Source organism: Balaenoptera ricei, chromosome 20 (genome assembly GCF_028023285.1).
Source record: "Balaenoptera ricei isolate mBalRic1 chromosome 20, mBalRic1.hap2, whole genome shotgun sequence".
NCBI classification, from domain to species: domain Eukaryota; kingdom Metazoa; phylum Chordata; class Mammalia; order Artiodactyla; family Balaenopteridae; genus Balaenoptera; species Balaenoptera ricei.
Window position 1 is genome coordinate 48,628,201 of NC_082658.1, and position 27,722 is coordinate 48,655,922.

At 36.4% G+C, this 27,722-nt stretch overlaps 1 protein-coding gene and 1 pseudogene across 6 annotated transcripts in view; one reads left to right on the forward strand and one right to left on the reverse strand.

The window, feature by feature from the left end:
• The window catches only part of TAOK1 (TAO kinase 1), a 231,247-nt gene that overhangs the window by 197,469 nt on the left and 6,056 nt on the right, over positions 1-27,722 (forward strand). For 4 of the 6 annotated variants that reach the window (XM_059908929.1, XM_059908928.1, XM_059908927.1 and 1 more), the window contains 5 exons: positions 3,593-3,796; positions 5,662-5,901; positions 8,794-9,006; positions 10,235-10,417; positions 17,617-21,798. In XM_059908929.1, coding sequence (XP_059764912.1) covers positions 3,593-3,796; positions 5,662-5,901; positions 8,794-9,006; positions 10,235-10,417; positions 17,617-18,078 — 1,302 coding nt within the window. In that variant the 3' untranslated portion in view covers positions 18,079-21,798. Of the gene's footprint in view, positions 1-3,592; positions 3,797-5,661; positions 5,902-8,793; positions 9,007-10,234; positions 10,418-17,616; positions 21,799-27,722 lie in introns of those variants that run through there. The other 2 variants (XR_009499757.1, XM_059908931.1) reach the window with 1 other exon arrangement.
• On the reverse strand, positions 15,484-15,818 carry LOC132355447 (dynein light chain Tctex-type 1-like; annotated as a pseudogene).

Here is a 27,722-nt window from a genome sequence, read left to right on the forward strand (position 1 = left end):
GATCTTCAATTGAGTAGGATCTAAAAAGAATCATCTCCTAAAAATATAAATTATTTTATTTATAATAGCTTTCATATGCACTTACTAAATAACTGACTCACTAGAAATAAAATACTTGAGCTGTGATCGACGTGGAAGCAACTTAAGGGCGGCTGGCCTGGGCTCAGGGCTAGAATCCCTGAGGACCCAGGAAAGGGCAAGGAGGCGGGTGACAGGCTCCCCAAGGACGGGTCCGAAATCATCAGGATCTAGATGGGTATTTGGCTTCAGGGCATTTATTTCATGTCCCTCCGTAGAGGCCCTGGGGCCAGGTGTGGGGGCAGGAGACCAGGCAGGGGTAGCAATAAATAACACGGACAGACAGAGCTCCCCTTGAGACAGATGAGATTAAAGGAGGTTACAGGGGAGCCACAATGCAGAGGTGGGGCACTGGCAGGGTGGGGGCAGCTGGGAGGGAGGGGTAGGCCAGGCCCTCATTGTCACCTGCCGCATCCCTTTCCTGCCCCAGCCCCCGCTACTTTGGGGAGGAAGGGAGCCTCCGCCCCAAAAATACTTGAGCTGTGAAAGGAAGCCACACATTTCTTTTTTTAAAAGTAGACCATACCAGGCTTCCCTGGTGGCGCATAGTTAAGAATACACCTGCCAGTGCAGGGGACACAGGTTCGAGCCTTACTCCGGGAAGATCCCACATGCCGTCAGCTAAGCCTGTGTGCCACAATTACTGAGCCTGCGCTCTAGAGCCCGTGAGCCACAACTACTGAAGCCCACGCGCCTAGAGCCCGTGCTCTGCAAGGAGAAGCCACCGCAATGAGAAACCCACGTACCGCAACAAAGAGTAGCCCCTGCTCGCCACAACTAGAGAAAACCTGTGCACGGCAACGAAGACCCAACGCAGGCAAAAATAAATAAATAAATAAATAAATTTATTTAAAAAAAAAAAAGTAGACCGTACCTTCTTACTTTTGGCTCAGAAGATTACAATAATTTGTTCATGGAGTAAGGATAAGAGGCATATTTGCTCATCACATTTTCTTTAATAGCAAAACGTGATGATTATTTATTTATGATTCCACGATTTCATATTTATTTGCTCTCCATGTGCTGCATTTTTGAACTTCTTTTAAAAGCAGATGTAGTCTGACTTTGAAGAACGCCTTGATTGTTCCAAGGCAATTTCTGAAAGGGGTTAACTATACAGGATAGTAGTCAGGAGAGAGAAATGATATGTCTCAATTTAGACCCCCTTTTACAGACTGATTGAAATTTTTAGTCCATGTAATTAATTATTAGGGCACTGATAAATTAATTGGTCTTGATAAAATAATAGTAATCTCTTTGCTAGTAATGCTTTTGTTTGTGTAGGAATTTATAGTCATTTACTTAAATGTTATTATGGACATATTGTTGGCACAGAATCTTGCTGTATATACCCTGCCAACTGAGCTTCATTGAAAAGATTTTTCTAACTCTAAAGGGTATAACCTGTAATATATTCCCGTGACTGTAATACAAAAGCCAAACTCTATATTGGCACATTGGGTTTGAAAAGACTGTAAATAGGTCCCCAACTGTAAATAAATATCCAACAAAATGCAGTTTTACAGATCCGTTTCCCAGTGAAATGAGATTTTAGCTTTATGGGTGCATTGCTTTAGGTAATCCTTTAGGCATATAACAGGTAGTCCAGCCAATAAATTCGTTTTCTTTTAGAAGCCAAATTAGTGTGTATTTATGTGTGTGAGTTCATTTAAAACAATGATTTTTAGCATAGAGGAAGGGATATACTAGAATCTTAGTGGAGAAGTTCCCTGGCAAAAGATTTTGAAAAGTATACCCAGGTGATTATTTATGTGCCCTTTCTCTTCCCATAGTGTGTGTACACATATACCCTTAAGTTTAGAACTACTAAATTTTTTTAAATGTGTTTGTATATCTTATGAACTAAAGTTATAAAGAATTGATCTCTTTCTTGAAAACCAGGGGAAGGACCTTAAGGTTAGTAGTCTTTGAAAAATTATCTTATACCTAGGAAAGATGGCTTATTTATATACTGTGCAACATCGTTGCTTTTTAGGTTGAAGATATATTAGTATTAATTATCATCCTAGAGTTTGCCTCATTGAGTGCATTGTCAGTGTTCTCATCTGGTCCAATATAAATGCATTTTCATTTAGGTAGTTTGTAAGATAATATATATATATATTTTGAAGTATAGTTGATTTACAATGTTGTGTTAATTTCTGCTGTACAGCAAAGTGACTCAGTTCTACATATGTATATTCTTTTTCATATTCTTTTCCATTATGGTTTATCATAAGATACTGAATATGGTTCCCTGTGGTATGCAGTAGGGCCTTGTTGTTTGTCCATCCTATATGTAATAGTTTGCATCTGCTAATCCCAAACTCCCAGTCATTCCCTCCCCACCGCCACCGGCAAGTCTGTTCTCTATACCTGTGAGTCTGTTTCTGTTCGTAGATATGTTCATTTGTGTCATATTTTAGATTCCATATATAAGTGATATCATATAGTATTTGTCTTTCTCTTTTTGACTTACTTTGCTTAGTATGATATCTCTGGGTCCATCCATGTTGCTGCAAAAGGCATTATTTCATTCTTTTTTATGGATGAGTAGTATTCCATTGTATATATATACCACATGTAAGGTAATATTTTATTTTCACTTTTATTATTTTTTTATTGGAGTATAATTGCTTTACAATGTTGTGTTAGTTTCTGCTGTACAATGAAGTGAATCAGTTATATGTATACCTACATCCCCTCCCTCTTGGAACTCCCTCCCACCCCCGCCCCACCATCTCAGCAACCCCCATCTCTCCCATCTAGGTTTTCACAGAGCACCGAGCTGAGTTTCCTGTGCTTTATAGCATGTTCCCACTAGCTGTCTATTTTACGCATGGTAGTGTATATATGTCAATCCTAATATCCCAGTTCTTCCTACTCTCCCCTTCCCCCCCATCCTGTGTCCACAGGACCGTGGAAGGTAATATTTTAAATGCTATAGAAAAGCACTGATTTTGATTTGTTTAGTTAAATACCATTCATAAAGAGGGTTTCTATTCTCCCATGGTTTTGTTGATTTTCCATTTAATTTCTAATTCTTTTATACTGAGTCTATCCATAATTTTGCCAAAAATTTAATATTTAGAATGTCAGAAACCAAAAAGTGACACATTAGATGTATTTTTTCCCTAATATTAATTCATATAAATGATTTTTACCTGAAAGCACTGCCTTATGTCTCTTCTTGGGAAGCACTTAAAGAATGATGTGTTTTACTTCATTTACCACTATTGTGTGCTTTTAAAGCTAGGAACCATCATAAATGTAGCTGTGTAAAACTAAAAGGTATGCATGTTTTCTAGCATACGTTTCTCTTTTCCTGTCCTACTTCACCAGTTAACTCAAGAAAAGGAAAATATTACCTTTCTCCTTAAGGTCATTGCCCTGCCTTGAGCATTGGAAAGGACACAGATTAAGTACTTTTATTTAAATGTACCAAATACCAGATGATATATTCATGCAATTAATTTTTATGTATTTTGAACTGAGTTGTTTTTTATGTTGCCAGGAGCTGAATGAAAATCAGAGCACCCCCAAAAAAGAAAAACAGGAGTGGCTTTCAAAGCAGAAGGAGAATATACAGCATTTCCAAGCAGAAGAAGAGGCTAATCTTCTACGGCGTCAGAGACAATACCTAGAGCTGGAATGCCGTCGCTTCAAGAGAAGAATGTTACTTGGGCGCCATAACTTAGAACAGGACCTTGTCAGGGAGGTACGTTTGAAACGAGAATATTTCCTGAAAGTATGTTTGTCACTTCCCAGACTCAGGGTCTTTGCACTTGTACCTCCCTCAGCCTGAATTCTTCTTCCCTAGATTATCTACATGGCTTGCTTCCTCCCTTCATGTCTCTCCTCAGATACCACCGCCTCAGAAATGCCTTCTCTAATGTCCAAATCCTTCTTCTTCTTTAAATGTTCTTCTGTCACTTCTCTCTCTTACACGTACACACTTTTTGGGGGGAAGTTTCTCGTCCTGCCTAGAATGGAAATTTTATGAAGTCACTGGTTTTGTTCAGGTCTTTATATCCCCCTAGTGTCTGGCCCATAGTAGGTATTCAATAAATATTTATTAAATACATATTAAATCTATGAATGAGAGAGGTGTTCATTTTTAAGTACCATAAAATTATTGGATACTTTATACCTTTTGAACTGAAATGGGTGCCATGAAGTATGTGTTATCATTTAACACATTTTTTATAATCATGTAATTATTAATTGGGCAAATGTAGAAACTCTTATGCCAGTGAAAACAAATATTCTCACTATCAGTGATACCTGTGAGCACAGATTAATTTATTTCCAAGAGTGGCTTAAAATAAACTTCAAGTATAGCATAATTGTTCAAATTCACTAATAATTAAAGAAATTCAAATTAAAACAGTTGCATCAATTAAATAAGAACAGTTTAAAAGACTAGCAACATTAAATCCTAGTAGTGGCATTGGGAAATGTGCATTGTTGGTAAGAATATAAATTGATACTGATATATTGATAGATATGCTTTTATCTATCAAATCCACTTCTAGAACTCTATCCTACAGAAATAATAACATGATTATATGATGCATCATGCATAAACATTTAATGAAAATTTCTTTATCAAGCAAAACATGGAAAATTATGGTATTACAAAGCAGAAGCTTACTATGAAACTTGAAAAAAAAAAAAGATCTGTATATACTGATCTGATCTGGGTATATATCCATTATGTTGTTAGGTGAAGAAAGCACATTACATGCCTATAATGTATGTTATTCAGTTTTTAAAACTGTATGTTTTTGTGTAATAGATGTTTCACGATAAGCATGGGGAAGGTTGGGAAGCATTTGCACCAAACTGTTGGCCTCTGGAGAAAGGGTTTGCAGGGGCAAAGGGGGTAGGTTTGACTTCTGTATGTGTGTGTGTATGTGTGTGTGTGTGTGTGTGTGTGTGTTTTACACTTGTTTTTAATCTGAAAAAAAAAAGAATTAGAACATTTATTGAGCAGCATGTGCGAGGTATTGTTCTGAGAACTTTCCATTTATGAACTCACTTCATCCTCACATTAAATCTATGAAATAGCTATATTATTATCTTCATTTGAAAAGTGATGAAACTGAAGCACAGAGAGTTTAAACAATTAACCCAAGGACTTAGGGCTCATAGGTAGCAGAGGCAGATCCATGTTCTTATCCACTATACTGTGCTGGGTATACTGCCTATAATAGAACTGAATAGGATACTCTGAAGAAATTCAAAGAATGGCTTAGGAGTGCTCTTCAAATATAAAATTGGGAAACAATAAAGAAAGAAAAGAAAGAAGGAAGGACATTAAGCCTACTGAGATAGATTTGATATGTCTTAAGCTTATTGCATAAAATAGTATTAATGAATAGTAAATGAATAGAATAAGGAAATTGGTGCTACTAATTGCCCATTTACTGCAGTAAAGGTCATAAAATCTGATATTTACTATGCAGTCATTATTGAATCTGAGGATTACATCTACTTCCTGGTTAATCTATTTCTTAGGAATTTTTTTCCTGGCATTGTACAGCAATAAATTATACCTTTGTCTTTTGTGTTATGGATTAGGAGTTAAATAAAAGACAGACTCAAAAGGACTTAGAGCACGCCATGCTGCTGCGACAGCATGAGTCCATGCAAGAACTGGAGTTCCGCCACCTCAACACAATTCAGAAGATGCGCTGTGAGTTGATCAGATTGCAGCATCAAACTGAGCTCACTAACCAGCTGGAATATAATAAACGAAGAGAACGAGAACTAAGGCGAAAGCATGTCATGGAGGTTCGACAACAGCCTAAGAGTCTGAAGGTACCTTTAGCCTAAGCTTCTTGACAAAGAGGAAGAGGGATAAAAGGCATCCATATAAGCAGTAAAAGTCTAAGACAGAAGTCTGTCATAAAGAAATTGAATAAACTTTTTTCTTTTCATTTTAAGCATGTTTAATTAGTTTTAACATGGAGTGTCTGTAGCTACGGACTTTTGCTCATGTATTTCTCAGTAGAGTACGGAAAAAATTTTAACTGTGGGAAATGCATAAATAAGAATCAAAATTCTTATTTTAATGTACCCAAATGTCCAATGCTGACATTACAGTCTACATGTCAACATGCTAACTAACCTGTTGGCTTCTCTTTATTGTTCCAAGTAATACAGTTTGGGAATCTTATTTGCTCTTAGTGTGATATGTATCCAAAAAAGACAGTAAGTTCCTAGTCAGTACAGAAGCCAGTGAATGAAAAAAAATGCCTTTTTACCCCCTCTCCCTTCATCGTCTGTGCTTATCTTAAGAGGAATAGTGGAATCACCACAGTGTTACTCCCATTCTGCTTATTTTCTTTATGTGTTTGGTAGTGTAGGTGAGACCATGGCGTGGTAGTTGGGGTATGTATTTTTTAATTAGCATGTCAGAGTGGAGCAAGTTGTTATATGCCCTCCCCCAAACAAATAAGGAAAGACAAGTGTTGGTGATATATATAATACCAAAGAACTTTAAGTCTTATATTTTCTTTGTATAGAGGAATTCATTCACATGGTATGAAATTCAAAAGACACCAAAGTATTATAAAGGTAAAGGTTTCCATCTCTCCTTGTCCCTCTGGCCACCTTGTCCAGCCCCTGCCACCAAATTTAACCAGAGTTAACAATTCAAAGAAAATTTTCAATTTTATAACTTGTAATAAATATTTGAAAGAGCGTAATCATATGTATCTTAATAAAAACAAAAACCAGTCACGATATAGACTCATCAATAGTAGTACCTCAAATAATCTGTACATGATTTCGCATTTTAAACTTTTATTTACATCCAGTAAGGCCCAGGTCCCATAGTATTTTCTTTTAAAACCCTACCCCCTTATCTGAATAACTGTCCTGGAGTGAAGTGAAATTCATTCACAGGGGTAATCTGTGTCAAAATCTAGAAGCTACACCACACCCAATGGTATCTCTTGATTCCCACTCAACTCCATTCAAACAAGCTGTCTTTAACAAAAGTATAGAAGCAAAGTTGTTTTTACCCTTTCCTTGTGAACCTGAGTAAAATTTCACTTTGTTTTCCGAACAGCTGATTAACATCATTTACAGAGTAGCTTATGTTGACTACTCACATAATCTTCATTAGTCATTGCTTAGAAAATTGGAATTCATAATGATTTTTCAAATTTATTTTGTCTCTGTAGGGGAGAGGTATATACTCTTTCGGCTATAGAATAGATAATTTCCCACCAAAAGATTAGTTAAATAACATGTCTGTGACATTAATGACTGTTTTAAAGTCAGCAGCACCCAGAGTAAACCAAACTGAAAGCTTGTTAGTTTTCTATCGTCATACCATAAATTTGATATGACTGCATTTCTGTAGGGCTTGGCATAGAGTTGTTTGATGTTTAACCATTCCTTTCTGTTTTTTGTTGTTGCCTTTTCAGTTTGAAAGCTTGTAAATACTAGTGTAATCTTCACAGATACTATACAAAAAGTGAGGCAAAAAATAATGTTTCACAGATATAGTCAGATTTAGAATAGAATGTCTCCTTCTGATGACAGATGAGCTCAAGATTTTCCATAAAAGAGATTGTTCTGTTACTTTACTAGGGAAGAAAACCATCATGTTCCTCTTAGTTACGTATTTCTATCTACTTACTCAATTTGAACAAAACTGACTTGATTTTAATACCAAGTTATCCCATTTTTATTTACCTAAGTAATGGTTACCTCTTCCAACTTTTTCCAGGACTTTAAAGGGAGGTAGGGGGACTTCAGTTTTAGCACTTACGTAATTTGACTAGGATTTGGGGTGGGGGGTTTGGGGTACTATGTCTATGGAATGGGTTGGATATACGCCTGCTCTGTTGTTTCTTCGTCTGGCATCCAGATGATGTTTTGTCAGTGTTAAATGAGTAGAAACAACTGTAACTTACATTCATCTTGCTTTCACTTGAGTCAAACATTGAGGGATATAGTTTATTCTTGGTACAAGTATTACTCTTCTTATAGAAAAAAATTTTTTCAAGGAGCTTTTTTTTTTTCCCTCATTAGGCTAGTGATGTGGAATGATTACAGTTTTCTTGGCACAATATTTTAAAAATAAAAACTTTTAAAAGAATAGAGACTGTTATACAGAGGTAGAAGAGAATGTCTAAATGTCATTGTCCCATTCCTGGCTAACTTGGAAGAATTTTGTTAACCAAGGACAGTATTTAAGAGTGGTGCCACTGGGACTTCCATGGTGGTCCAGTGGTTAAGACTTTGCCTTCCATTGCAGGGGGGTGCAGGTTCAGACCCTGGTCGGGAGCTAAGATCCCACATGCCTCACGGCCAAAATACCAAAACATAAAACGGAAGCAATATTGTAACAAATTCAATCGACTTTAAAAATGGTCCACATCAAAAAAATCTATAAAAAAAAAACTTACTTGTAACTAAATGTACTAGTAAAATAATGAGTATTACCTTAAGTCCTATGAAAAAAGTAAGGTTTTTGATATTCTAATGTTTTAAATTAGAGCTTTTGTTACCAAAATCCATAGAACGTAATGGTTTGACCTAATAACCAAGTGGAAAAGTACTATACCTGCAACCTTATGGTCTGACCTTTTTGTTTTTCATCTCCTTGTCTCCTAGTAGCCTTTATTTTCATATAAGCATAAGGTATAACAAATGCCATATGTTAAAAATTATATACATCTTTTTTTTCCTTCCCAGTCTAAAGAACTCCAAATAAAAAAGCAGTTTCAGGACACCTGCAAAATCCAGACCAGACAGTACAAAGCATTAAGAAATCACCTACTGGAGACTACACCAAAGAGTGAGCACAAAGCTGTTCTGAAACGGCTCAAGGAGGAGCAGACCCGGAAGTTAGCCATCTTGGCTGAACAGTATGACCACAGCATTAATGAAATGCTGTCCACCCAAGCTGTGAGTTCGTTTTATTTAAGCAAAACAAATTTAGTGCCCCTTTCATCCCACCACCTGAATGAAATCCCAGCAATTAAAATACTGGTCGGAAGTGATAGCTCTCCTACAGCCTGAGAGATAGTGGTGGTTATCTATATTTTTCCTGTTCTCTGCATTGCTTGGAGGTAGGCATGATTTATATAGAATTCTCATTGATACATTTAGTCATGAGGTTCTAAATAGGCGCTCTGCCAGTGCCTCTCAGGTGTTCAGCACATATCCCAACGGTATAGGAGGATTAGAGCAGCAGCTTTGTTAAGCAGTGAGCAAAAAGTAGTACTGTATTGGGAATCCAAATGGTCACATTTTAGTGAAGGCAAATACAAAATATTTTCTATATAAGTTTTGCAAACTTTTTCTTAAAGGGTCAGATAGTAAATATTTTAGGTTTTGTAGTCCGTGGTACAAAATTGAGGATAATTATGTGGGTACTTATATAGCCATTTAAAATGTAAAAGCCGGGCTTCCCTGGTGGCGCAGTGGTTGAGAATCTGCCTGCCAATGCAGGGGACACGGGTTCGAGCCCTGGTCTGGGAAGATCCCACATGCCACGGAGCAACTGGGCCCGTGAGCCACAATTACTGAGCCTGCGCTTCTGGAGCCTGTGCTCCGCAACAAGAGAGGCCGCGATGGTGAGAGGCCCGCGCACCGCGATGAAGAGTGGTCCCCACTTGCTGCAACTAGAGAAAGCCCTCGCACAGAAACGAAGACTCAACACAGTCATAAATAAATAAATAAATAAATAAAAGAACGTGAATTTCTAAAAAAAAATAAATAAATAAAATGTAAAAGCCATTCTTAACTAGTGGACTATCAAATTAATTAATTAAAACAGGCAGCTGTCCACATTTGGTCTGGAGGCTATAGTTTGCTGGTCCCTGTTCTCTAGTTATTTCCATTGCAGAGAAGAGATTTAGAGTCTTACATCACCTAGTCAGATTCTAGATTTTTCTTAAGAAAAATATGATTATTCAGGCATCCTCCTAATAGATTATGATAGCTTTTATCTTCATATTACCATCACTGGTTATTGTGCCTTCCTTTTTCAGAGATGTTTACTCCAAGATACAAGAGAGAACAATTGTGTATCCTACAAAAGAGTTGTCTGTCTTTTCTCACACCACCTTTCCATAGGTCATGGATAAATAGCTCACAGTAGGATATATCTGGGTTTTTTCCTCTCTTTCAGCTGCGTTTGGATGAAGCACAGGAAGCAGAGTGCCAGGTTTTAAAGATGCAGCTGCAGCAGGAACTGGAGCTGTTAAATGCATATCAGAGCAAAATCAAGATGCAAGCTGAGGCACAACATGATCGAGAGCTTCGGGAACTTGAACAGAGGGTCTCCCTCCGCAGGGCGCTCTTAGAACAAAAGGTATAGATAATAGAAGGAAGTTAATTGTGCTAGTATTTGCCTTCATCAGAAACATTTTACAAATACATTTTCATATTAACAGAGGTGGCGTTAGATTGTTTTCACCATACCATATTTCCTTAATTCTAGTTTTGGTAGTGTTTTTCTTTAAAATTATTATTTCAGTAATGAACCTTATAATTAATGAATTCTAAACATCAGAGGAATATAGTTAAGTAGTAATTGCTAGAGGAAGGATATGGTGTTATGTGAAGACAGTTGAATTATGAGAGAGTAGCTCTGGCTCCATGTTCCTCACTTTTTTTGTGTACCTAGCTCTACCTAAAGAGATTGGAGAAAAACTTGGATAGTGAAGAAAAAGAACTTTAGTAATTGCCTGAGAGAGGCAGGGGCAAGAGATCTGGAATATATACTTTACTCTTCTATCCTGGGCCTGGAACTATACAGATTGGTGGAAGAGTACTAGGGGACAGAAGGTAAAGCCAGTTCTACACAAGCTGAAAATGTTACTTCTAGATGTATCTTTTTTTCTTTCTTTCTCTCTTTTTTTCACTTATTCTTTGTCAGATATATTAGAGAATAGAACTAAAATCCCCAGATTCATTTCCTTTCTATCCTTTAAGGTATTATAGCTGTGTGTGTGTGTGTGTGTGTGTGTATTTTGGGGAAAGACTGATGGACAGAAGATTTTTAGATTTTGAAAGATAAGAAGAAAGTTTTGCCATGAGAAGTAGTAGGATATAATTGTATCTAGGATTCAGAGCTATGTTCCAGAATTCCTGAGCCATAAGTTCCCAACAGGTGATAGTCTTAGCTCCATTGATCCTTTGTATGTTAGTACTTGGCTAACTTAATAAAAGTTGTCATGGTTTCTAGACCATTGCTCCATAGATTTTCCTCTGTTTCCTGCAGTTCTTGTGATAAAAATAGAACGCCTTATTAAATTAAAAAATACATTCTTAAAAAACCCACTTAAATAAGATGTTACTCTTTTTCTGGCATAGCTCTCATTACTGGCTTCTTCAAGAGGTACTTGCCTCTAAAAATTATCTCACTTATGTTTCTCATTCAAGATGGGAAAGATATAAACACATATAAATTTTGAGAAAAATCTAGTTTGTCCCTTGTACAGATTTCATAAATCTGTCTGATTCCAACTTGCGTATTAAAATTCAACCTAAAGTCTGTCTCTTATGCTTCAAAAAATTAACACTAAAATGAAAACTCCCTATAGTGTTGTGAGAGAAATATTAGTACTATTTACAGTCAGCCCTCTCATACCTGTGGGTTCTGCATCCATGGATTCAACTAACCTCTGATTGAAAGTATTCGGGGGAAAGAAAATTCCAGAAAGTTCCAAAAAGCAAAACTGTCATTTGCCACACGCCCCCAGCAACTAGTTACAGAGCATTTACATTGTATACAGTATTGTAAGTAATCTAGAGGTGATTTAAAGTATGAGAGTATCTGTGTGGCTTATATGCAAATAATACACTATTTTAGATAAGGGACTTGAGCATCCTCAGATTTTGGTATCTGAGGAACGGTCCTGGAACCCTTCCCCCAAGGATACTGGGATAGGACTGTGTATTTGTATTTTTAGCTCCACCTAGTGGTTCAGAGTTAGTGCTGATTAGTGTCTTAGGTACAATCTTATTTCACTATATGAACCAAGCCTGTATGTTCTACAGAGCCTAGTAAAATATGGGCATAAAACTGATACACATTGGTGAAGGTGCAGTGGCACTCTCATATATTGTTAATGCATTTTGCAAAGCAATTTGGAAGTGTATATATATATATATTTAACATCTTTATTGGAGTATAATTGCTTTACAATGGTGTGTTAGTTTCTGCTTTATAACAAAGTGAATCAGTTATACATATACATATGTCCCCATATCTCTTCCCTCTGGAAGTATATATTGTACTTTGGAAATGTTAAGTGTTTGAGAATTTATTCTAAGGAAATCCAAATATAGGAAAAACAAGATGCTAAATATGGTAATTATAGCATAGTTTATAATGGTTTAAAATACATAACCGTCTAAGATAGAGATATAATTAAGTAATTATGGCCAAGCCACTTAATAAAATCTTATTCAACCATTTAAATGATGGCTACAAAGACAGTATTAATATAGAAAAATGCTTATGATGTGTTGAATAAAATAAAGACCAATCACACTTAAAGTGAATTGAAGTAATGCTAGTAGTGGCTATATTAACATGATAGAATGGTTTGTTTTTCTGTTTTACTTTTTGCGGGGGACTATACCACACGGCATGCAGGATCTTAGTTCCCTGACCAGGGACGAACCTATGCCCCCTGCAGTGGAAGCACAGAGTCCTAACCAGTGGACTGCCAGGGAATTCCCTCTATTTTACTTTTTTAATGCGGTTTATATTACTTTGATAAGGGAAAATACATAAGATTATTTGGTATGACAAATAATAAAGGAACAGTAGGGTGATGAATCTATAGTGCTTTGAGTTGCTACTAGGGCTAATATTTACATTTCAAGTGACATGCATGTAAAGCAGTTTGGGGTCAGTTGGAAGCTACCAAACCCCAGGTATCCTCTCTACAGAAACTTTGGAAAATCTTAACTGCTGTATTTTCTGCACTTGGCACTTACTGGTTGTACAGATGAGAAACAGTAATCTGAGAATAAATAGAGGTGGAACCAGAGTGAATATTACTTGTTTCATGATGAATAGTTCTCTTTGAAGTTTGCTTTAATCCCGAAATGAACCAAGAGTTGTTCCTGTAGGTTGAGGCACCAACAAAGTAAAAGTAAGCCTCACTTGACTCACATAAGGTCCTTTTATGACTTTTTTCATATTTCATTTACATTAATATTTTCAGCAAAATGACAACATAACTATAAATGTTAAATTCCCTATGAATTTTTTAAATTTTTTATTTTTTATTGGCGCCTAGTTGATTCCGTGTGAATTTTATATGTGCATGAAAAGTGGCAGTATTTCCAAAAGTATAAATGTTTTCATTTTTTTAGTTTTATCATTTCAATTAATTTTCTTTCAGTATTTCACTTAGTATCAACAAACATGGTTGGTAGTTTTTAAGTGAGAATTGACGACTGGAACATCTTACAGGATCTTTCTTTGTGGAACTGAAAATATTCACACAAAAATATCATTTGATTTCAAAGAAGATAGGTTGGGAGAGCCTCTCAAAAGTCTTAAGTATGGTAACTTTTATCTACCCAGTGAAACCACCTTTTTAATTTGCAGTAATAAATAACATGTTTTAAAAGAAATGGGGATTAATGTAACCTATCACAAATCTTAGGTTTTATTTTTGTTTAATTGAAAAATGTTCTGAGTTTCTTGAATGGCAAAACTAATCAGCAAACAAAATTGAAGCAATACTTACTGGATAAAAGGTTCATAAGCATTAATGTGTTTAATATTTTTATCATGAGTTTCCTTCAGATTATATGCAAGGAATTCAGATCAGTTACATGCTAAGTGCTTTCCCATCATTTATTAGATCCTTCAAATTAAAATAAGTGCTTTTTTGTAAGGCAATTATACTTTAATAAAGATGTTTAAAAAAAATTAAAATAAGTGCTTTTAAGTAAATGGATTTAAAATTTTTTTACATATAAAATACTTTAAAAATTTGAAGTTCTCTGAATCCTTAGAGATAAATAAGTTTAATTCCAAAGAATTGGGTATTTTATATATAGATATTAAAAGAGTGGGAAAATTATTTTATAAATACACAATCATTTTTTAAAACCTGGCAAATATAGAGAAACAGAAATGTCCTTAATCCTTCCACTCGGAAGTCACCACAGTTAACAATTTGATGTCTTTCCCTCACAGGAAGCATTCATGTTTAATCTAAGTTCTCCTTCAATCTTCAAATGAATGGCCCTCTCTAAATCTTTGTAACACTAGTATTTAGAACTTTCGATAATTTTCAAACTCTTCTCTCTGGAGTCCATCTGGCCGATCTGTAATTCTCCGAACACTTCTTATTTTTACCATTTGTCCATGTCTTTGCACATGTTCTCTCTGCTGAAAATATTTTCCCCTCCGCTTGTCTTCCTGGTAAACTTGTATTCTTCCTTCAGAATCCAGTCTCTGCCACCTCCTCTAAGAAGACTTCTTTGCCCTAGTCTCCTTCTCCTGTAGAGTGAATCACTCCGTCCCTTAGTATTTCTGCTATACTTTATAAATCTATTATTACATCTTATCATATTCTATTGTAATTTTTATTTGCATGTGTTTCCCATGCTAAACTGTGTTTTTTTTAAGGGCACTTAAAAATGACACATAGAAAGGAAACATTTATTGAGCTAGATTTCTACAGATAGCAATATATATATATATATATATATATGACTATTGGCTTAAGTTCTCAAATATCTTGAAACATGATTATTTAATGCTCCTTTACAAATTCTCTTTTTTCCTATCTTTTAAAAACTTTTTTTCATGGAAATTTTCAAACATATACAAAAGTAGGAAGAATTAGTACAATGAAATTCCAAGTACTCATCACCCAGCTTCAACAGTTACCAGTATTTTGCTAATTTTTTCTTATCTATTCCCCCTGCTACACACACACACACACACACACACACACACACACACTTGGGGGAAAGACTGTCTGGGATATTTTTTTTTTTAATTGGAATAATGTATTATTCTAACAAAAGTACAAAGTATGGAAAATTAGTGTATTTCAGTCATTTCAGAGAGTAGAGAAAGTTTCACACTTAGCAGATTTCTGCTTTTAGCACCTTTGAAAAGAAACATTCAAAGTTAAGACAAGTGTCAGGACAGGCTCCTGACTACCTTCAGTGATGATTCCTCTGACTTAGGGTGTGCAGGTCACAGAACAGTGTGGTTATTTGGTTTTTTTCTGTACATTTTGAGAGTGCCACAAAAACACACTTAAAGAGAGTGAGACAGGTGATCACTGACTAGACGGCTGGTGGTTAGAAGATGGTAGAGAAACGTTGGGACAAAAGGAGAAAATCACAGTCTGGACGAGATGGTCAAATGGACAGTCCGAAGGTGCTGACAGTGTAGTACATGGTCTTGTTCTCCCATCGCACAGTGCAGCTCCCATCAGTAGAGCTGTCCCAGAAGCAGGAACTTGCCGTGTATAATCCCGCTCTGTTCTTCTGCATGATTACACGGGTCACAATGTATTTAAATGGTTTCCCCAGCTTGGTGAGTTGGCTTAGGGTTTGCTCCACTACATTTGTGGTCCACTGATTCACTTTGCTGTGCTGATAGGCATTGCCACCGATGGCTCTTTCTATGGCCTCTTTTACAATGTTGCTCACTTCATCAACAACAAAAGCAGTCTCTTTGGTAGCCTGGTAGTCTTCCATCTTTCCCTCGGCGCCTTGCCTCTGCCTCCTGTCTGGGATATTTTAAAGCAAATTCTAGCATAGCATCATTTCACTCCTAAATATAGATAAATACATTTTTACTTTAATATAATCATAAGTCCATCATAATATTTAACAAAATTGGTAATAAAATTTAAGTATTACCTCATACTCAGTCCATGCCTAAATTTCTCCTTTTATCTCAGAAATGTCTTCTTTAAGTTGGATTATTTGGATTGGGGCCCAAACAAGGTCCAGACATTGCTTTGGTTAATTGTCTTTTAAGTTAATTAGTCTATAATAGGCCCCTCTCCCCTACACTTTTTTTTTTCCCCCATTTGGATTGGATCATTTGTTCTGTAGGAATTCTCAAAATCTGGATTTGGCTGATTGCGTCCTCATGGTGTCATTTAATGTATTCTCTTTTTTACTTCATATTTCCTATATAAACTGGTAATTAGATACAGAGGCATGATTGTATTTAGTTTCAGTTTTTAATTTTTGCAAGGAATTTTCATGAGGGTTACTGTGTACTTCCTTTTGCATCACGTCAAGAGATACATAATGTCTAGCTGTCCCCCTTTTAAGTGATATGAATATTGATCAGTGGGGTTAGGCAATTATCAATTTGATCAGTCATAAAAAAGTTCTCCATCAACTTTTTTTTCATTGTCTCTTGACTTTATTATGAAGTATTTTACATTTTAAAAAATATATGTATAGTCAACTACATTTATTTGTAATACCTTCTAGTTTTCCAGAACTGATTATGATGGCTACCCAACCACTAATTTCTAGTTATATAGAAACTAACTTTTTAATGAAAATTTTAGTTTTTGTTTGTTTGCTTTTCACTTAAGGCTTTGGTCTATCTGGAATGTGGTGTAAGATGGGGTTTCATTTTTATTTCCTTCCAGATGGTTGGCCAGTTGTGCCTGTGTCATTTGTTTAAGAATCCATCTTTCCCCCCATTTAATTAATTAATTAATTAATTAATGCTTTTGTCCTGCTTTAAAAACCTACAAATTGAGATCTTTATTCTATTTCTATTTCACTAGTCTGTCCCTACACCAATACCACATTTATTTTATTTTTTAATCTTATTAATTTAATTATTTATTTAGTTTTGGCTGCGTTGGGTCTTCGTTGCTGTGTGCAGGCTTTCTCTAGTTGCGGCAAGCGGGGGCTACTCTTTGTTATGGTGCGTGGGCTTCTCATTACGGTGGCTTCTCTTGTTTCGGAGCACGGGCTCTAGGCGCGCAGGCTTCGGTAGTTGTGGCACGTAGGCTCAGTAGTTGTGGCTTTGGGGCTCTAGAGTGCAGGCTCAGCTGTTGTGGTGCACGGGCTTAGTTGCTCCGTGGCATGTGGGATCTTCCTGGACCAAGGATCAAACCCATGTCCCCCGCATTGGCAGGTGGATTCTTAACCACTTCACCACCAGGGAAGTCCCCCACATTTATTTTATTAGAGTGAGATTTTGGTGTGTCTGATGAAGCTAGTTTCCCTTCACCCACTTTTTTTTTTATTCAGTGTTTTACCTAATGATTTAGTAGCCATTGATGATAATTGCCTTGATTTATTATTTTAGTAGAGGTTATTGCCTTTGCTTTTAAGAACTTGATTTTACACATTTTAGAAATATAAATTATGGATTATTTCTACAGTACATCTCTTTGATTTTTGAATGCACATCCATAAAATAGCCAGAGGGAACTTTGTTATGATTCACTTCAAAGCTGAGTAATTATCACTTCCTTAGTTTGTAGATTTTAAAAAATAAATCAGCCTTCTTTTTGCTTCTCTCCTCCTAACCCCCATCAGATTGAAGAAGAAATGTTGGCTTTGCAGAATGAACGCACAGAACGAATACGAAGCCTGCTGGAGCGTCAAGCCAGAGAAATTGAAGCCTTTGACTCTGAAAGCATGAGACTAGGTTTTAGTAACATGGTCCTTTCTAATCTCTCCCCTGAGGCATTCAGCCACAGCTACCCGGGAGCTTCTGGTTGGTCTCACAATCCTACTGGGGGTCCAGGACCTCACTGGGGTCATCCCATGGGTGGCCCACCACAGGCTTGGGGCCATCCAATGCAAGGTGGACCCCAGCCGTGGGGTCACCCCTCAGGGCCAATGCAAGGGGTACCTCGAGGTAGCAGTATGGGAGTCCGCAATAGCCCTCAGGCTCTAAGGCGGACAGCTTCTGGGGGACGGACGGAGCAGGGCATGAGCAGAAGCACGAGTGTCACTTCACAAATATCCAATGGGTCACACATGTCTTATACATAACTTAATAATTGAGAGTGGCAATTCCGCTGGAGCTGTCTGCCAAAAGAAACTGCCTACAGACATCGTCACAGCAGCCTCCTCACTTGGGTACTACAGTGTGGAAGCTGAGTGCATATGGTATATTTTATTCATTTTTGTAAAGCGTTCTGTTTTGTGTTTACTAATTGAGATGTCATAGTATTTGGCTGCCGGGTTTTGTTTTTTTGTTTTTGTTTTTTAACTTTTGGAGAAATTTTGAAAAGGGGAATTGATATGTATGTGTGTATACATATACCTACACACACACACACATACACACACACACACACACACACACACACACACATATATATATATATCTCAAGCATGTGGTTACAAGAAATTGGCTAGTTAGGGGGTATTTTCTGAACACTGCAAAAATAGAATGCAGCAGTGTGTCTTGAGTCATCACTTTGGGGCAGTTATATCCTAAGAAGGTTGTGAAAAAATCTAAAGCCTTTCTCCATACCCCAAATTCTTATAAGCCACTCACAGCAGGCAGCATATGCTGAAACAAGTTATTATGGAAACACATCTGTGTCCCCTCACCAATGTATTTTCTTTATTAAATTGGTCTGACTTCTCAGCCTCATTTGGAGTGAAAAAGAACGTGGAAATCCATGAACACTAAAGGGTTCCATTGACTTTTTCAGAGAGTAGAAAACAATTTAGTTCTTTTTCTGAATGCTGCATAGATTTGTCAGTGATTTTTTTTTTTTTTTTTTTTTTTTGTCCATTCAATTGTGCCTTTTTTGTGGCATGGTGAGATGGAGGTGTAAGGAGATCACAAGTTGTGTGGGAATTGCATCAACAAACCTGTGAGCCTTTAAAGGGGAAGACCAGAAGGGTGAGAGAGGCCCCTGAAAGTTCATATGGTGGGTATGTTCAGCAGCATAGTGAGGAGATTAAGCCTCTATATCCTGACGTTTTGTTGCTTATACTGTGATATCTCATCCTAGCTAAGCTCTATAACTCCCAAGACCCCAAACAGTACTTTTACTTTGTACAAAAACAAAGACATATAGCCAATACAAATCAAATGCCAGAGGGTTTTGAATGATGCCATATTTGCAAACTGCCATCTATTGGAATTCTCACCACACTACATAGACATAATTTGATTACCCCTTTTGGCTTATGGGATTTCCTGTTTACAAGTAGAATAGCCAGTTATTTAAATGCTTAGTTGCCATAGTGAACCAGGAGTCACTGAGCCAATGACTTTACCAGCTGCTGACTAATGCTCATCACCACTGTAGATTTTGCTGCATGTGCAGGTCCTCTTTTTTTTTTTTTTTTTTTTTAAATTGCTGTTTTTGTTGCTGCAATACTTTACAAACTTCTAGTTCCTTGAGACTTAGTGACCATTTGGCATCATGTTAACATCACACAACAGGAAACACCACTTCCAGAAGTCTCTAGCCTCAGTGCTAAAGTACTACTGAAAAGGAACTAGCAAGTTTGGCAAATTAAAGAAAAAAAAAGTAAAGTAAGTTATAGTGGTCAGGGAATCTCTTGACAAACGCTAACTTTTTTTTTTCCCACAGAGGGGCGTGTTTTGTTTTGTTTTGTTCTGTTCTGTTCTGTTTAGTTTTGCAATGAAGGATCAACCCAATGCTGAAAGTTAGATGTTACTTGGTATTCCACTGCTAGTGTGGAAATTGAGTCGAAGGTGGGTAGGAAGCTGTGAGTATGACTTGAAGGAAAAAAACTTTCTTTTCAGTGATAAATCAGAGTTTCTTACAAGTTGTCTTGACCCCTCCCTTGTCTTGAAGAACCCTTGCTGCTGACTCTGGATCCTGCTTTTCGTAATAGAGGACTCCAAGGTAGAATTTTCTGAGTCCCTCTCAATGATACTCTTCACCTAGACCAGGCTGATGACCAAGCAGTAATCTATAATTGTTGAAATATTGGCTTTCTCAACAAAATTTAAGTCTTCCCCAGGTATGTCAGTCTAATCTCTATGAATCCTCCCCTTTAGGAGTTTCTGGCATTCATTTAAAGGTAACTAGAAGAAAAATTAATATTTTACTGTAAATCTTTTAAAAACCAAGATCACAGTAGAATTCACACACAGTTTTAGGCAGTGTTTCAGGTAGCACTCCGGTACATTGTCCTCTTGGCCATGCTTGAGATCACCAGTTTTTAGGTGAACGTGACATGTACTTCTTGTCTGTCTAATGAAAGGAGCTTTTAATTTTCTATCATTTTGCATTCACCTATTATACAGTATTTCAAACAAATTGAGATATTTACCTATTTGGAGGAAAATGATAGGAGAGAACTTTAGAATTAATGTCCAAAAATATAATGAATTTGATACCTTTAAAAAAACTTCTTATTAGATCTGGCCCCTCTGTACTACTGGAGGGGTGGAATAGGAGTACAGCTCAGTTTTACATACAAAACTCTTTAAAATAAAAAATACTACCAATAATACATGTTAAAGTCCACTTGTGGACTTAAATTAGTCAGATTGAGTTATTGAGTTCATGCAGATCCTATGTACTTGTAAAATTGTGATTGAATACTGACTCCAGATGTCTATCCAGTAGGTCTTTGTATCTGATTTAATTGTGTGGCAACCAGTTTTACATGTAGGTCATGACTATACCTGGATTATTCCATTAAGTTCATTTTAATTAAAATATATATAGTTTGCAAAAATGGTTCAACTTAATTGATTTGTGTGTGTTTGCAAGATCTAACTTCTGAGGAATATCATACATGGTAGGAATTATCAAAGAGTAAAGCTTGTAGCAGGAAAATTTGAAAGGTTTTGAGAGATTCTGAAGAAAGAAGCAGGCACTTTCTGAATCAGTGTACAGACGTCAACATTTGATCAAATTACTACTACCTCTTCCCCATTGTTGGTGTTCACTTGATATATATGTGTTTAAGAAAATAAAAAGTATGCGATATTTGTCCAGCATATCAGAAAGTCGTAAACGCTATGTCTGGTATCCAGAGCTTGGCAGTAAAAGTTTCCTGTGTTCACTGTCTCTCCCTTTTTTAAGTTAGCATTAGAAATATGCAAAACCTCATACCTTGAAATATATTGTTCCTAATGGGGTTCCCTTCCTTTTGCACATATTTTTCCCCTTGTTAAAGTCAGCTCTAACCCCGAATTAAAGTATCTGAAAGTATTTTCATTATATAGATAAAGTTAGTTGGAAAATACGTTTTTATTAGTCTTATTGAGAGCTGCCATTCTTTTTAGTCATTTCTGTGCCTAGAGATGAGTAGTCCTGCATTTGAAGCCACACCCACAGATATAATATGCTTGGTACTCTAGGCCAAGGATTTATTATTGGTAAGTTGAACTTTTTAGCATAGTCATGATTTTCAGCTGCCAAGACATCAGGTAAACACCATTCAGTACACTAAAGAAACTGTCCTTGACTCTCTCCCACTCCCACCTATTTTTCCTCACCCCCTTTTCAAAAATTGAAAACGCTATGAGTGTCTTTTTCAGACCATAAGGCAGACTTTAGTAGCTTTCTACTGCTTTAACTAAATGTCTGGCATTTTAAACTTTTATAGAATACATTGTGTTGGACACTGGAATAATACTGTTTATTTTCACCTGTGAAAAATGACTTTATTGTACTTGAAACACCTCCTTTGCATTTCTCCATTTGTGCCATTCACTAGTGGAAATAAATTGTATTATACCATAATCTACTGGCTTTTAAAAACTGTGTTAAATATGCACATTTTTGGTATAGCTATTATCATTTGTATGTATATATTGTATATACATATGAGTGTCTATATGTGTGTATAGATTGATGAATATAATTCATACTGTACATTTCCATCAGGGCACTTAAGGTTCTGTTATTTTGTTTCATTATTTTAGTCCTCAGTTAAGGCAAGAATGCATGTGTTTCTTAACAGTGAGTACTCTGGGTTGATATTTATGAGAAGGTGGTCATTAGATGCAATCTTTTCTATTTTAATCCCCTCTTAGCACTTGAGTGGGTGGAAAGAAAGTTAAGTAAAATGTGGAACCATAAGTTGCAATGCAGTAAAATAGTGCTGGGGAAGGAGCCAGTTAGTGTTTCTGTGAGTTTGTGTCGTGATGCAATGAAAGATAGGTGATGCAGAGAGAAATGAACCATGGAAACTAAAAACACTGGTGGTGATTCCTCTGCAAAGATAAAAAGAACCAATAAGTCACGTAATCTTCATGTGCACTCCATACATATTTCTTAGTAGTGGTGCCATTGATCCTCTTGCCCTTTTTACTCCATTAATAATAATAATTATAAATTTTGCTAAGGACCAAAACATCCAAGAAAGGAATTACTGCTAAAGCATCTAAGGTTCTCCTAAACTATAAAATCAACAGGAAATGGCCACTGGGAGAGAAGGATTTGGTATTGGCAGGGGATTTCTCCTTTTAGCTGCCTCTTCTTGCTTGCTAATAGTAAGTTCTTCATGCACCTTCCACCCCTTCGGAGGCACTACTTTTCAAGCACAGATTTGGCCCAACACTGCAACCCTTTCCTAAGAAGTTTATATGGCCCTGCGTTTTGTTCCATGCTCACAATGTGAAGTGTCTAGTGTATATTCCAGTCAGAAAATAATATATTTAAGGTGTATAAGTGTGAATCTCCTATAATGATGGAAGAGGAGGCTCTTATTTCTTAGAAAACTGCTTTCTCTAAGGAACAAATCTAAAACTTGGCCTGTCATCTTGGAGCTGCTTACCAAAATACAAATCCTTATTAAAGAGAAACAAATTCTCTGTTTTCCCTCATCTATCATGATAGTGCCCCCCAACCAGGTTGTAGCATTGCCTATTAAAAGGCAGTCACTTACTCTTAGTTGTTAAGAACTGGAAATTTTCCATCCTCAGATTCCTTAAAGGATGAAGAGTGTGCTGTACACTTAGCAGACTTGCCTCTTGTATGCAAGGACTACTGATTGAAGTCTATTTTGCTGTGTGTCTGGTTATGTTGTCTGCACTTTTATTAAATCACTACAGTAAGTCTACATTGGAAGTGACTTAATTTGTAAAGAAGTTTTATTAAACACTGTCTAGAAAAAGAAAGTGAAGCTGAGAACTCTTCCTTTATTGTGCATTTATATTTTCTACTGAATTCTGGTAGCCCCCTTTAAAGTCACATTAACTAATTCTTCCCTTGTTTATATTCAGATTTCCAAAATTTCACTCATGCAAGGGAAGAGAATCTATTTGGCCTAATGGTAGTCTTCAGATCATAAGAAATATGTAAATTAGCATGCACCTTATCTGCCTGTTGTGGGTTTCTTAAACTTGCACTTCTCTCTCACCCACCCCAAAATAGATATCCTTTAAAGAAAAAGGCAGAGAATTAAAACTGGGGAGCCATTTACTATGTCACCATCACTGTTAACTGTTACCCAGCAATCAGAACTTTTTGAAGTTTCAGAGCTTGTGTGTGTGTATGTGTGTGTGTGTGTGTGTGTGTGTGTATCTGTTTGATTGTGTTGGGTTTGTTTTGTTTTTCAATGTACAAGAGAGTCTTCTTTAAATAGAGGAAAAGGTTAATCCTCTCTGAAACAGGATGCCCATTGGATATACTAATCTGGACATCTGTAGGTAGTTTGCCATGAAAAAGCAGAGAGAAGATGAGACTTGTGAATGAATGAAAAGGGTATCTTGATACCCCAGAATTCCCCCTAAATTACGGGTAATTCAACCTGCACAGTTTCCTTTTCACTCATAGTTTTTAGCAATTGTGAGTGAAGAAATCATGTAATTATCTGTAAATATGTAGCTAACAAATTGACCTAGTTTCTGTATTTTTTTGTTTTTGTACTAAAGTTTATAAGTCTGTGCCAGCTAGAGAGGAGTTGCTGTCGTTGCCAGTTGTGGTCCTAGCATCTAACCCTGAAACCATCCTAGGTGACATTTTTAGAATTAATGCTTCAGTGTTGTTAAACAGGGAGAAATTAAGCTCAACCATTGGTCAGGTTTAAAATCTTTTGAAGCAAAGTCATTTTATTTAATACAATGATTACATGTCCTCAGTTATGAATGAGGTAGGGAACCTCCCTCCCCCAGTGGCCATGTTTACAGAAGTGTGTTTTGTCTATAAAGTGCAAGGGTTTTAATGTTTATGTAAATTATGCAGGTGATAACATTATGGCTTGGAATTGTTTATTGGGCTCTCTTGCTGAATTTTCAAATGAAATGAACTATGCTTATTACTGGCACATTGATCCCATTTCTGGAGCATTTTCCTATTTCCAGAATTACATGTATTCCTTTGTCATTATCCCTTGATATGCCTTGTAGCCTAAGGTATTAAAAGCTGGTAAACATAGATGAGGGAATTGCATTTTTTAAAATCCATGAACCTTCATTTGTATGCCTTCATTACTCATGTTTCTTTGGCAACTCTGAGGTCAGTGAAGTTTAGAAATGAGATACCAGTGTTAATGAAAAGTGTGTACTCTTTGCTTTTGCATGGCTTGGCTTAGCATCAAGGGTATATTTGGGCCACTTGAAAGCATGAAGACCAGTTGTATGGGAACAGGTTTCTCGCAGTGGCACATTTTGCTTTTTCTGAGCCCTCAAATACATTGCCTCAGCATGAACATTATTGTTTCTATAAATTACACATGGTCATGGAATGAATTATGTGATTTAAAAGGATGGAACTGCTTAATGTTTGCAGATTCCAGCTGGCCATGTGACTATTGGACACATATCAAACTAACCTGGGGGGAAATATTGGAACCCTTCTAACCCTTTTTTGGTCATAGACAAGTATATTTAGTTTATTAAGATGTTGGCTGCCCCTGGTATGTTGCCAGAAAGCTCTTTTTTGGTGCCCATTCCAAATGTGCTTTCTTGCATTTCATAATATCAAAGAAACCACCAACCCTTCTCCCCAACAGCATTTTATGTCAGACCTTTTATTCCACATTAAATGGGAGTTGTGCCTACTTAGAGTGCCCCTCCAATTAATTACATACACGTGTCCTAAAATAATCCAAGCAGGAGACACAGGTAGGAAAATTTTTTTAGGAAGTCCACTCGAGGCCAGTAATCTATCTGACAAGGTATTTTACCACATTATCTTGCCACTTGATAAATGAGCCTATTAGGAATTGCAGGTGGTTTCATAGGACAAAATCCAAGTAGAGAGGGATATGTGGGGTTTCTATTAAGAGATAATTTTGTTATTGTTTTACCTCTCCTTTTATGATCCTTCTCTGCTGGGTTAGAATGGGTTAATTCTCCAAATTTATTTTGTTTTTTATCTTTTAGGGAAATTTTTACAAAAGTGATGGTCTGATGTAAATAACATTTTGAAGTATAGTGCACATAAGTTCCCGAGACTATTTCAACCTGATAATTTGTAAATGCTTTAGAGTTTTTTTCATTAACACTTGTGTTGCTAAATCCTATTTATGTAAGTCTGCTAAAAATTTTAACCCATTTAAAACTTAAACATTTAAATAATGGATGAGTTACTCTGAGCAATTTAGCTTTCAAAACCCCCTTGTTTTAGTATATGAAAAAGATAGCCTAATGCGCATTAATGAGGTTGGAGAGACTATGAGAAATATGTATAGTGTATATTTTAAAACAGCTTTGCTTGTATTGTGAAGATTTAAAAACAAACTTGAGATTTTTAACGTAACTATTAACACAGTTTTAACATAAGTTATCCCACTGGGTTTAAGAGCATCTTGAATGTATAATCCTTTTTGTAACCCAGGTTGGTTTCTGCTTTTACCAGTCATCCAAACATATTATTTATGATTTTAGTTTTATGTACTCATTTACTTTTGTTTTCCTCAACCAGCATGATTTTTTTGCACATGTATTGTAGAAATTTTTAAAAAGAAAAATCAGTACATCATTTTCTCTGGATTTTCTTCACTTCTCTCTTCCTTTCTACTAACCCATTACCTTAAAGGCCATATCGCTCCATTTGCATTATTTGTGCAAATGCCAGGGTTGGTTTTTATTTTTATTTTTGCTATTTACCTAAAAAAAGAAAAATGCTTCAGTCAATTGCTTTTTTATTTAAAAAAAAGAAAAAAGAAAAGAAAAAAAGCTGTAACCTTATCATTTCTGAGTAGACCATTGAGAGATGAATGCACACCTGTAATAGCCCAGGACCAGCTTTGGTGGCTAAAGGGAATATTTTAACTAAGCAAGAGGTTCTTTTCTAAAAGTAGTATATATTATTCACAATCTCTTTCAGTTATTCCCACAAGTCAGGGGTCCAGATAAAATGAGGGTTATCAGCTAACTGATATGTTATCATTGAGGTTCATCAATGAATTTGTACATTTCTAGTTCCCTTTGGTGAAGGGAAAAAAAATGATGATTTTGCAAGACCTAGATTTTGGCTTGGTTTCTTGCCTCCTTTTTTGGCAGCCTTCATCTTCTCATCTCCTAAAGCCCTTGAGCCTGTAGGGTTTTCATGGTGGACAAAGGACCTGTGGTCTTTTAAAACTAGGACTGATTTTTTTGGCAAGAGATTATCATGTTGAAAGTGATGTTCTGCCACTTTACCGATGACTAATTTTAAATATACACAGTCCTCTTAATTTTCGGACCAAACAGACACCCACAGTGGAGGCTTATCAAGGGTTGCAATGGGGAAGAAGCCTCTCCCTCACTGTCAGCACCAGCTGGTAAAGGTGACTGTACAGATGTGCATTTTCCTTTTGGTAGAAATGGTCCGCAGCACTAATTGGTAAGGCTTATTGTACAGTATATTGTCAGTATTCTTCTGGTTCAACATACCTTATAGTTCATATATAACCTGTATTAATTGTATAGATTGTGCATTTAAAGCTGTTACCAAGTTGTCAGAACATAAGAGCGAAAACAAGGTCATATGTAATATTTTGTTTGTAAGTATCCTTTGTATCATAGCAAAGGAAATGTTTAAAAAAAATCAACTGTAATAAAGTAATTTTAGTACACAGAGTGTCTGCTCGGTTTTTTTAAGTAATTGTATTCCCATAAAGTATATTTCAGTTCAGTGACTATTTACTGGATAATTACTGAATCTCAGGCACTGTGCTGGATGTTGGGGGTTACAAAAATGAGTAAGATATGGGTAAGAATGAGCTCCCTATTGTAGACTAAAACCCTCTAGACTAATTGCCTCGAATTCTGTGTGCCCAGTGAAGTGGCCTACTGTGCTGTGGATGTGCAATGATTCTACTTTAGGTTCTAATGGCTTGTTGCAGGTTCTTAAGTTTTATATAGGCATATGTTGTGGTCTGTGTAACTACAGTTCCTCCCAGACACATGGACACATAGATGTATGCAGTTCTTGGACCTTGTACAAAGCTTCACAAGGTGGTTTCGCCTGGGTTCGTCTTCCCAGATTTGAAAATCATCACATTTTAGCCCTGAATGGGGTAGAGTATCTAATCCAGTCCTGTTAAAATGACTTTGTCAGAAGGCTTAATTTGGAGGGAAGGAGTTTCTTGGGCTGGGGTTTATATGTTTTTTTCTATTAGAAAATAGTTTTAAGTGTGTCATTTTAAAAAGTATAGTTGAGATTACCTACTTTATTGAATAGAGGACTATCAGAAAAATGGCACTTTTAAACATAGCTTCTAAACTCCTAGAATGTTGATGCTGAGCTATTTTGAGA